The 12,665-nt window shown below is 38.7% G+C and overlaps 4 protein-coding genes across 4 annotated transcripts in view; 2 read left to right on the forward strand and 2 right to left on the reverse strand.

Annotated features, from left to right (window-relative positions):
- The window catches only part of LOC135332946 (signal peptidase complex subunit 1-like), a 70,319-nt gene that overhangs the window by 29,106 nt on the left and 28,548 nt on the right, over positions 1 to 12,665 (forward strand). The window lies entirely within an intron of this gene.
- Positions 23 to 2,954, forward strand: LOC135332944 (histone H2A-like). The gene has a single exon (XM_064527880.1). The coding sequence runs from the start codon at positions 92 to 94 to the stop codon at positions 494 to 496; it is 405 nt and encodes a 134-aa protein (XP_064383950.1). The 5' UTR covers positions 23 to 91; the 3' UTR covers positions 497 to 2,954.
- Positions 1,221 to 6,769, reverse strand: LOC135332931 (uncharacterized). Its single transcript, XM_064527863.1, has 2 exons — positions 6,613 to 6,769; positions 1,221 to 4,652 (listed from the first exon to the last, which is right to left on the reverse strand). The coding sequence occupies exon 2, from the start codon at positions 4,520 to 4,522 to the stop codon at positions 1,313 to 1,315; it is 3,210 nt and encodes a 1,069-aa protein (XP_064383933.1). The 5' UTR covers positions 4,523 to 4,652; positions 6,613 to 6,769; the 3' UTR covers positions 1,221 to 1,312.
- On the reverse strand, positions 7,853 to 12,652 carry LOC135332928 (uncharacterized). Its single transcript, XM_064527861.1, has 2 exons — positions 12,523 to 12,652; positions 7,853 to 11,282 (listed from the first exon to the last, which is right to left on the reverse strand). The coding sequence occupies exons 1-2, from the start codon at positions 12,558 to 12,560 to the stop codon at positions 7,970 to 7,972; spliced, it is 3,351 nt and encodes a 1,116-aa protein (XP_064383931.1). The 5' UTR covers positions 12,561 to 12,652; the 3' UTR covers positions 7,853 to 7,969.

Below are 12,665 nucleotides of genomic sequence, written 5' to 3' on the forward strand. Positions count from 1 at the left end.
AAAATGGAGTATAAAAGTTTTCTGAGCTTCTTTGTAATTGAAGAACTTGTGTTAATACAGTTACAATTCAGCACTCTCAAGATTCATAACAATGTCTGGACGTGGAAAAGGAGGCAAAGCTCGTGCCAAGGCCAAGACTCGATCTGCCCGTGCTGGTCTACAGTTCCCCGTTGGTCGTGTTCATCGGCTTCTCAGACAAGGTCACTACGCTGAGAGAATCGGAGCTGGTGCTCCAGTCTACCTAGCAGCAGTCATGGAATATCTGGCAGCTGAGATTCTGGAGTTGGCTGGCAATGCAGCTCGTGACAATAAGAAACAGCGTATTAATCCAAGGCATCTTCAACTAGCCATCAGAAATGATGAGGAATTAAACAAGCTTCTTGCTGGTGTGACTATTGCACAGGGTGGTGTGCTTCCCAACATTCAAGCCATACTCCTGCCAAAGAAAAGTGGACACTCTGGAAAGAAGAGTGACTCTCAGAGCCAAGAATATTAAGGAACTCTATCCTAAATGATTTGAACCGGCTTTTCTAAAAGCCACCACTTTAACAAAAGACAACACTCCATTTTTATCCTTAATGTTCTTACCTCTTACCCCTGACCCTTACCCAGCTATTCAATATGAGATCGCAGTCTGAAAGGGATTCCTACAGATTCCATTTCAAACTCATTCATTGTGGAATGAAGCTTATAAATATTTGTAGTAGACTACATGATTGTATTAAAGAGGAAGAACTCCTCAGAGCCTTCCTTTGTGAAGTTACAAATGACAAATGTGTCCAACTACGGTATAGCTGGTAATTTTTGGGGGACAAAACATTCGTGGTTGGAGCAATATTTAGTCACTTCGTGGTTAGGCCCTGGCAAATCATGCTCTTTTTTCTGCCTATTATGCCCCACATTGATGTCCTTTTTTCAGCAGTAATAGTAACAACAAATTATCTCTTGTTGTATTGTACATTTGCCAGTAACATAACTGAAGATTCAACATAATCTTCTAGCCGTGAAAGAGTAATTTAAAAGAGAAAACACGTTCAGCAACGTAGAGGACCGTCATATTTGTACCAAATTGACCAAATTCAAAATTTTTAATCCTATTATGCCGGCATAATTTGCCAGGGGCACTGCAGGTAAAGGTAGGCAAGGTTGCTTCATTCGTGGTCTAAGCTCCAACCACGAATATTTTGTCCCCTGGAAATTACCAGCTATACGGTACTCCATCAGTGTCACACAAAATAATTTTTGCCAAAAATAATATTACGTGCAAAACAGTTGCTATTCTAGTTCAGTTGTATGTGCATGCCACGAAAATTTACTCATGTTCCTCTATCATTGCAGCAGGACCACATTCTGGGTCTCTCCACACATAATCAAAAATCGGACCACATGTTTGCATGTGACCATCAGGTGCAGGAATTTCCATTTGCATCAGCCTTTTAGCCTGAATCTGCATAGCCTCCATAACATATATAGCTTCATCTAGTTCTTCGGGTTTTCCATTGAAAACAATTTGCAAAGAGTTTAGAAGAGAAAGGTACATGTTGTGGAATACCTTGGCTTGGTGGTAGACATGTGTATTCGGAGGAATGTTTTTAGATGCTGGATTATCACGCATGGGCCAAACACCTTCAGAGACAAATTCAATATCTTCGCCTTTGTAACTGTATGTTTTATGATCTTCAGATGAATTCAAATGTTTCTTGCACGCAATTTCACCAAATTTATAAAAGTGTGCCAGCTCTTGTGTGCCAAGGTAGGTGGGATCTAACTGATCAGTTCCTTCCCCTTGTTCAACTATCATGGCAATAGCTGCTTTGGCATCCTCAATACATTTCACCTGGTACAATTTACTCGAAGAATCGGACATTTTCCACGGCCATTTCAATTGATTCATAAAATTATCAGTCTCTGGGTTAACAGGATAACCGAGCAAACGTTTCTCGTCCAAATCCTCCATACATTTTTCAATTTTAGAGTAGAAGGTTCCAATTGTCAATGCATTAACTGTTTTTTCACCAACATGCATGTTACCGTCATACACAATTTTATCAGGGAATTCAATCATCATAAATATATCTCGAATATGCTGTGGTGAGGCCTTGGCAAGACGCACTGTCAAATTGGGTAAAACGTCACCGGGCAAATTTGTTGGGAAGCATTTAGGTATAAAACTCTCTTTTGGGTTTTCCATTTTCGGTTTTCCGCCAATAGAAATCAACAAATTCGCTGCTTGTGCCATGTGTAACATTTCCTGCATTACAACAGAACGGATAATGCTGTAAACCTCCTGATTAAAGCCATCTTTGATAGAATACAGTGCAGTCATGTAGGGGGGAATCGTTGAAAATTCAAGAGCTATAGCCGTCTGGAGGGCAATGATCAAATCGTCTTTTGTCTCACATTTTTGCCACATCAATTCACTAGAGTCAAGTTTGGAAGCAGGTATTGTCAGAGATACAAATTCATCTACTACTTCAAGTACGTCACTACTAGGTAAGTTTTGATCTCTGACATGGGACAAAATGTTTGAGAAGTGGAGGGCAAGTTTAGATTCTGCCAGTCTATATGCAAGCTTCTTTTTTTTTGAGCCGGTACCAGATTTTTGAGGGCTTGTGTCAGCATTATTTGAGTTAATGTTCATGTGAGGTTCCTCTTTGTCATTATACAAGAAATGAACGTCACAATAAGCTGGGGTTTCGAACAGTTTTCGGTCGATGTCTTCCCAGCTTCTAGGTAAATTAGGAGTTTTGAGCCATTCTAAGATCATGTTTCGTTTTGAAGGAGACAAATCTCTAGTTACGGGCATATAACTCACATGCTCCTCAGGAAGATTCATAGCATTTAAAATTAACTTGACGTTGTGTGGCTTTGTTACATCATCATAGTCGCCTAGCCTTACAATACTGCTCATAACTGGATATAGATTCTCGTACTGCTTAAAAATCGGCTCTATATGCTTGTCCCAGAAATATGGCCTGACTTCAGTGAATGGGCTCCAAATCAAAAACATAAAGTAATTCCCCTCATTTTTTGGAGTACAAATATTTTTTGCATTTAGTTTCGAAATAAAGTTATCTTGAAGAATACAATCGTGAGAGGAATATCTATACGAAAAGACTTGTCCATCCATTCTAATGCTTCCTCTTGGCCTTCCTACATCTCCAGCCTTAAACACAAATGTCGCTATCCCATTACTGTCAGTGGTAGCCGTTTTAGTATTTGAACCACCCAGATTAGATGTAGTATCTTTTCCATGGTAAGAAATAGCAGTTTCAGAGGTGCGACCATTAGGGCTAGTATCGTGAAGTTTTACCGTTCTACCGGGACGTTTCTCGCCAAAATAATTCATTTTCAGCCTGATGTCTGCAGTGTTGTGTTTCTCCATTCTATTAACAAAAATGTCCATAGGGCGAATCATGCAAGCGGTTTCTTCTAATAGTCTATATACACACGCATAACTATCATTATCACTAGAAGGCGAAAATTGTGTTTCTCGGTGCAACAACAAAATTTTCTTATAATAACAGGACTCATAACTCTTTCCAATTTCAATTTCACCTTCAGTAGTAACAACAACAACTTTCGAGTGTGTTTGAATCAAGTCTATTTGTGTTTTGTCTAGCTTAAAATCAAAAATTCCTGCTTTTTTGTTGTACCATGTTTCATCTTGATATGGAACTTCACCAATTATCTTGAACTTTGTATCACTACCTTCAGTTTCGGTTATACCAAGATAGAGTTTGAATAATTTACAAATTTTGCCTTGTACACCAATTGCAAAAGAATTGCTCATGTCAATGCTTATTGTAGACTTTTCCATATCAATATCAAAATAGGCACCATGCATCCAATCGCCAATAGTACGACAGTCCTCATCCGTGTGGTTTAGTGGAGGATTATCGAGAAATTCCATAACACGGCTTTCAGGAAACTGCAAAGAGTCGTCTTTTTTCGATATACCAATGCTCCCAACAACGTTTCCATATGTAAACCAATTGTCACTAGGATTCTTGCTATAATTGAACAAGGTGAACCTGATTGAGAGTGCTGTACCCTCCTCTGTTAATGCCTCTTGGAGTAATTCCAATGCCTTAGATCCTGGAAGTAAAGATTCAACTTTGGACCACGTCACATTCTCAATTCTGGAAACAACTCGAGTACCAATTGTTTGCTGGAAATACGCTTCAGATTTTGCCTGGCGGTCCCACCAATCACTGGCTACCACAGCTGGTTTAAAATCACCAATAAAGCAGTTGGGTTTCGGATTTAAGCTATCATAATTAATGCCGAGTTTCATTCCATGAATAACAGAACTCAATAACTGTTCATCGACATCGATATCCACCAATTTGGCAGGGGCAGTATTGGGATTGTTAACTAGCGGCAGGCCAATGAGGGAGTCATCTTCACTATCAACTTTTATATTATCAATGCCATATGCTACAGAAGTAACCTTGCAATCAACAAAACTCCACGTATTTGCGCCATTTTTATTGAAACTGCCACGACCATCCAAAAGCATGTCTTCCTTGCTGATACTAGCAAACAAGAAATTGAGTCGTTCATTGTTATTCGTGGCTACGTCAGGGTTAAATTTTCCTTCAAAGTTAATTCGTGGAAATTGTAGATAAGAGCTTGTGGCCAAACTGACCCTGGAAGGAAATTTTTAATAATAATGATTAATTCCATGCACTTTTAGTTATTAGCTACAATGTACACTGAATCTGAATTGAAGTACAAAGAAAAAGTACTATTACCTAGTTTAGGGAAAAATATTAATAGTAAAAGAAAATTTTGTAAATCACGGCACCACTGTGTCATATTTACTGATTTGCTCCAAACCTCAGAGTGAGCTGCAAAGCACAGTGGAGTTTATAAGATTAGAGGGAGTTCAGTTGATAATGCTGCACAAACATGACCCCGCTGTGGCTACAGCTGCATACATAAAGGTGGTCACCACTCACCAGCGTAAATATAAGGCTTGAACCACGTACAGATTATACTGATAGTGTGTTCCCATCTTTATTATTCCCATCTTTATTATTATACCAAAATGAAGTTATTGTGCAATGGAGTGACCCAAAATATATGAGTTATGTTTTTGCATTTCCTTTTGATCCATCCTCGTAAGTCACAATTGTTACAACCCAAACTAGTGACGTTGCCAAGCACCTGCAGTGCAATGCCGGCGTGAGAAAAAGACGTTTATCAGCAAAAAGGTCCAAATTAAATGGCTGCTGCTTTTTAAAAGGTGAAACTTTGCAGCTCTTTTCTCACTGATGTAGCTGCTATAGTGCAAGGCTAACTCGTAAGTGGTAAAGAACAGACGTTGCCAAGTATGATTCTGAAGAGACTGCAACTTCAATCTAAGTAGAAGTAACGCATATGCTTTAGTTATAAGAAGTGGCTAGAAACCTAAAGCCTTAGGGCTGTTAGTGTTGCTATAGAGTTTCTGGTACAGCAAGATTGTCTAGTTTTGATTAGCATGAAGCTATACTTGTAACCAGGAAGGTCAGACACAGGGTATACACCTGGCAAACCCGTGCAAAAAGAGTACAAAGTACAATAGATTATACAGGCAGTTTTACAACAATAATACGAAGGTGAAGCACATATAGAATGGTTTTAGTAATACTCACTACACGCACAGTACTTAGTACTTGTGTGCATTAACTGAAAAATTAAGGCCACAAAGCAATGGCGCTAGATCTAGGAAAAACGTTCAAATATTGCATAAATTATTTAGAGGGTCTTCTTAAAATTACAGCAGCATTAATTTGTCAATTAATATTTTAACTGGACTAATATTTCTAGACCATATATACAAGTATATTTGTCACTGGAAAAATGGTTGAACAAAATAATAGTCTGGGAACCAATATTCAAAAAATGTTGGTCCGGGGACTGAAAAATAATATGGTTCACCCCTGAAAATATCGGTCTGCTAAATATATGAAAGCACCACAGGTGCTGATGCCTCGGTGGAGTCACCAAACATGAAGCTACTAGATCTAGCTACAGATACACAAACACACTACCGTATACCTCGCTTGCGCATGCGCACACTGAGGCGTACATGAATATTTGTGATTGCACAAGATCTATATAGTAGTAATGAAAGAGGTGTATGTATATATGGCAAGCTAGGGTCCTTTCCACACCATTATATATAATATACATGCACAGGCAGCTACAAGCTGCACAGGCAATTAGCTACAAGCTCATCATGTAATTATTGATCTGAATGAATGTGCAATGGAGCATGTCGATACTTGATAAGTAATTCCTTGGTTATGAAATTAAGCATTTGTAGAAGTGCTGCCTGATTATTTTATACTGGAAAAGTACGGGCGAGTGGCCAAAAGCAAGAGCTGTTGCGTGCGCTTGCAACTGTAGATCTCTAGGAGTACAAGGGCGTACCAATACTTTCAGCATACAAAAATTGAGTGCAGTACCCAGATCAAATTTTCGTGACATATCTACTGGTCATGGAAAACGTCATGTTGCACACTGCATGAATACTGATGCATGTGCAGCAGTCTATAATTAACTATAGATTTATATAGGTCTATGCTGCATGCAGTACTGTACTGACCCAATCAATTTGCTCACTATGCTAGCAGAAGAAGCAGTGATATGTCACCTTGCATGATAGCTCCAGCAGTCACTAGTCCAGCAGTCTAAACAGTGAGTCTGAAATACTTGTTTGCATGAGCATGCAGATCATTAAATTATGAGATCTAATTATAATTAACTCCACCCCATAATTATGATCAACCCTCTTCAATTTGGAGCATAGAGACATGCATGTATTCTCTTCTGCTGTGTATAATTATATAAGAGACCTGTAAATAATAATACATGAAGTTACTGTTGCTCAGAATCTAAAAGAGGGTCAAGAAGAACTTTTTAAAGCTAGCAAAACTAGACTATATTCAATGACAGCAATATCGCGTACAGATACTTGACATGTACAAGTACCTGTAAAATACACGGCACAATATACTAAAATTTCAAAGATTCAAATTGACTTACTTGTTACTGAAAAGTCGTACTGTTGAATGTTGGGCGATTCACTCAGTATTTCACAGAGTTCCAGCACTGAAGGAGACTCAGTGTCGAACATGTCATGAGAAGAGAGGGAGGAGTGGCTGGAAGCAGACGTTGTCCATGAAGGTATCGAAGAAGCTCCAGTGCGATAATCATACACGTCTAGCTGATGCATGATTGGAAGCTCCTCCAGATTCATCTGTGAGCCCTCCGGTTGTCCTTAGGGCACTCATGTTACTCAGACAGCTCAAAGAACATGCACTGGTGGACTGTGTTGATGTTTGAGCGTGATCTGAGAGGAATTGAGACCAAGTGGCAGCATCATCGATTTAATTGGTTCAAATCTGCTCTTGAAATGTTAAGTCATTAGTTCTAGAAGCCATCAATGCTGAAGACTTATTTTATAGCAACATTGTATGCTGGTTTTGTGATAATGCAGTGAGTAATTTAGTATTTTGCAACGTCTGTGCAAACAGCTGTATTAAAGGCCTAAATGATTTGAATACTCTTTTCTAAAAGCCACCATGGCACTTGACTCACACCAATGAAAGCCACCACTTAAAACCACACCTGACTCACATCATTTTATTCTGTATGCATAAAATAATGTTGACCTAGGGGTAGATTGCAGTTTAAAAGGAATTCATACCTTGGTACATTAATTTTAGATCCACTATTATAATTATTTCGGAGGCTTATATGTACGAAAATATTATCCATGAAGTAACTAAATATTGCTCAACCACGAATGTTTTGCCCCCCGAAAATTACCAGCTATACGGTATACAAATTTCACCAAGTGTCACAAAATATATTTTTCTTGTTCTATTAACAAGACACTGATAATTAATTTTGAGTGGCGCTGTAATTAGCAGTATTGCCGAAAATAATCTAGAAATTTAATCCGTGCAAAAAGTTGCTATGCATGTTCCTTTATTGTTGCAGCAGGTCCACATTCTGGGTCTCTCCACACATAATCGAAAATCGGACCACATGTTTGCATGTGACCATCAGGTGCAGGAATTTTCATTTGCATGAGCCTTTTAGCCTGAATCTGCATAGCCTCCATAACATATATAGCTTCATATAGTTCTTCGGGTTTTCCATTGAAAACTATTTGCAAAGAGTTGAGAAGAGAAAGGTACATGTTGTGGAATACCTTGGCTTGATGGTAGACATGTGTATTCGGAGGAATGTTTTTAGATGCTGGATTATCACGCATGGGCCAAACACCTTCAGAGACAAACTCAATATCTTCACCTTTGTAACTGTATGTTTTATGATCTTCAGATGAATTCAAATGTTTCTTGCACGCAATTTCACCAAATTTATAAAAGTGTGCCAGCTCTTGTGTGCCAAGGTAGGTGGGATCTAACTGATCAGTTCCTTCCCCTTGTTCAATTATCATGGCAATAGCTGCTTTGGCATCCTCAATACTCTTCACCTGGTACAATTTACTCGTAGGATCAGACATTTTCCACGGCCATTTCAACTGATTCTTAAAATTATCAGTCTCTGGGTTAACAGGATAACCGAGCAAACGTTTCTCGTCCAAATCTTCCATACATTCTTCAATTTTAGAGTAGAAGGTTCCAATTGTCAATGCATTAGCTGTTTTTTCACCAACATGCATGTTGCCGTCATACACAATTTTATCAGGGAATTCAATCATCATAAATATATCTCGAATATGCTGTGGTGAGGCCTTGGCAAGACGCACTGTCAAATTGGGTAAAACGTCACCAGGCAAATTTGTTGGGAAGCATTTAGGTATAAAACTCTCCTTTGGGTTTTCCATTTTCGGTTTTCCGCCAATAGAAATCAACAAATTCGCTGCTTGTGCCATGTGTAACATTTCCTGCATTACAACAGAACGGATAATGCTGTAAGCCTCCTGATTAAAGCCATCTTTGATAGAATACAGTGCAGTCATGTAGGGGGGAATCGTTGAAAATTCAAGAGCTATAGCCATCTGGAGGGCAACGATCAAATCGTCTTTTGTCTCACATTTTTGCCACATCAATTCACTAGAGTCAAGTTTGGAAGCAGGTATTGTTCCTTCAAATTTATCTACTACTTCAAGTACGTCACTACTAGGTAAGTTCTGATCTTTGGCAAGGGACAAAATGTTTGAGAATTGGAGGGCAAGTTTAGATTCTGCCAGTCTATATGCAAGCTTCTTTTTTTTTGAGCCGGTACCAGATTTTTGGGGGCTTGTGTCAGCATTGTTCGAGTCAATTTTCGTGTGAGGTTCCTCTTTGTCATTATACAAGAAATGAACGTCACAATAAGCTGGGGTTTCAAACAGTTTTCGGTCGATGTCTTCCCAGCTTCTAGGTAAATTAGGGGTTTGGAGCCATTCTAAGATCATGTTTCGTTTTGAAGGAGACAAATCTCTAGTTACGGGCATATAACTCACATGCTCCTCAGGAAGATTCATAGCATTTAAAATTAACTTGACGTTGTGTGGCTTTGTCACATCATCATAGTCGCCTAGCCGTACAATACTGCTCATAGCTGGGTATAGATTCTCGTACTGCTTAAAAATCGGCTCTATGTGTTTGTCCCAGAAATATGGCCTGACTTCAGTGAACGGGCTCCAAATCAAAAACACAAAGTAATTTCCCTCATTTTTTGGAGTACAAATATTTTTTGCATTCTGTTTTGAAATAAAGTTATCTTGAAGAATACAATCGTGAGAGGAATATCTATACGAAAAAATCTGTCCATCCATTCTAATGCTTCCTCTTGGCTCTCCTACATCTCCAGCCTTAAACACAAATGTCGCTATCCCATTACCGTCAGTGGTAGCCGTTTTAGTATTTGAACCACCCAGATCAATCGCATTAGATGTAGTATCTTTTCCATGGTAAGAAATAGCAGTTTCAGAGGTGCGACCATTAGGGCTAGTATCGTGAAGTTTTATTGTTCTACCGGGACGTTTCTCGCCAAAATAATTCATTTTCAGCTTGATGTCTGCAGTGTTGTGTTTCTCCATTCTATTAACAAAAATGTCCATAGGGCGAATCATGCAAGCGGTTTCTTCTAATAGTCTATACACACACGCACAACTATCATTATCACTAGACGGTGAAAATTGTGTTTCTCGGTGCAACAAAATTTTCTTATAATAACAGGACTCATAACTCTTTCCAATTTCAATTTCACCTTCAGTAGTAACAACAACAACTTTCGAGTGTGTTTGAATCAAGTCTATTTGTGTTTTGTCTAGCTTAAAATCAAAAATTCCTGCATTTTTGTTGTACCATGTTTCATCTTGATATGGAACTTCACCAATTATCTTGAACTTTGTATCAGTTTCGGTTATACCAAGATAAATTTTGAATAATTTACAAATTTCGCCTTGTACACTAATTGCAAAAGAATTGCTCATGTCAATACTTATCATAGACTTTTCAATATCAATATCAAAATAGGCACCATGCATCCAATCGCCAATAGTACGACAGTCCTCATCTGTGTGGTTTAGTGGAGGATTGTCGAGAAATTCCATAACGCGGCTTTCAGGAAACTGCAAAGATTCGTCTTTTTTCGACACACCAATGCTCCCAATAACGTTTCCATATAGATACCTATAATTGAACAAGGTGAACCTGATTGAGAGTGCTGTACCATCCTCTGTTAATGCCTCTTGGAGCGTTTCCAATGCCTTAGATCCGGGAAGTGAAGATTTAACTTTGGGCCATGTCACATTCTCAATTCTGGAAACGATTCGGGTACCAATTGTTTGCTGGAAATACACTTCAGATTTTGCCTGGCGCTCCCACCAATCACTGGCTACTACAGCTGGTTTAAAATCACCAATAAAGGAGTTGGGTTTTGGATTAAAGCGATCATAGTTAATGCCGAGTTTCATTCCATGAATAACAGAACTCAATAACTGTTCATCGACATCGATGTCCACCAATTTGGCAGGGGCAGTATTGGGATTGTTAACTAGCGACAGGCCAATGAGGGGGTCATCTTCATTACTAACTTTTATATCATCAATGCCATATGCTACAGAAGTAACCTTGCAATCAACAAAACTCCACGTATTTGTACCATGTTGATTGTAAGTGGTACGACCATTCAAGAGCATGTCTTCCTTGCTAATACTTGCAAACAAGAAATTGAGTCGTTCGTTGTTATTTGTGGCTACATCAGTGTGAAATTTTCCTTCAAAGTTAATTCGTGGAAATTCTAGATAAGAGCTTGTGGCCAAACTGACCCTAGAAGGAAATTTTTGATATGATTAAATCCACAATATTATTTTCAATACTTGACACAAACATAAATTAACTACAACCATTAAAGCAATAAGCTTTAGCCTTTTTAGTTATTAGCTACACTGAATCTGAGATGAAGTACAGAGCAAGTAATTGAAGCTATTACCAATCAAAACTGCTTGTTAACAGTAAATCACAACACCACTGTCATATCTCAAGTATTTTTTGTGTTTTACTATTTGTCCTCAGCCTCAGAGTGAGTTGCAAAGCACAGTGGAGTTCATAAGACTGGGTTGTAGTATACTATACAGACATGACCCTGTTGTGACCTAGCTAGCTGGCATAAACTGCCTTGCAAACTTCCAGTTCCATGCAATTAATTCCATATGGCTATGTCCAGCTTGCAGGCACACACGTTTTATATTAGTCATAGATCTCTATTTTCACCCTTCTACCACCCTTTCTACCCTCACGCGACTTCGCGATACAGGCTCTACTTTTTCATAACTCTACCTCTATTTCTTTCTTTATTCCTCCAATTAATACTGTCTTATTGAATAATTGCGACAATTAAAGAACAGAAAAAGCAGAGCTTGTGTAGAGGCTAGTACAGTACTTGTGTGCATTATGACACATACCACAACATTTTATGGGCAAAAAGTTCAAATATTGCATATTCCGAAATCTCGATTATCCCGATGAAAGATTCGGTAAAATTTATATACTCGCACATGCATTAAGTGTCCATGTGGTTGAACGCTTTTTGCGTTGCTGATTAGCAGAAGCAGCTAAACGTTTCAGCTTATAGCCTTTAATAGTAATAGTTGCTATATACCTTGTTCTATCCACTGATGCATTATGTCCAAGACGTACTAGCTAGTACACTTGGAAGAGCTCTATAGACATCGTTTTCTGATTTTGAATGCAGAGGCTACTTAAAGTAGTTATGGGCGTGGCTCATTGATGAGTCATTCTGGTATCCGAAATAATCGAGGCTCAACTGTACTAGATTTAGAACTGTCCAAGTGAGTGGCCAAAAGCAAGAGCTGTGGCTGCGTGCATGCGAACTGTAGATATCTAGGACCACTTTTTCAAGGGCGAACCAGTAAACATTTTTTCCAGGAAATAGTACCTGTATCTGTACCAAATTTTGTCATGGAAAACATGTGTGTGCAAGCATAACAATTAATTATGACCTATGGTACTGGTATACTGTACTGACCCATTTTTTCAATTTGCTCACCATGCTAGCAGAAGAAGCAATGATCTGTCACCTTGCATGACAGCTTCTGCAGCTATTGTCAGTCTAAAACAACGAGTCTGAAATACTTGTTTTGAGCATGCAGATCAGATGACCATGTGGTAGACATTGTATAATTAGCTCCA

This window comes from Halichondria panicea, chromosome 3 (assembly GCF_963675165.1).
Source record: "Halichondria panicea chromosome 3, odHalPani1.1, whole genome shotgun sequence".
NCBI lineage: Eukaryota > Metazoa > Porifera > Demospongiae > Suberitida > Halichondriidae > Halichondria > Halichondria panicea.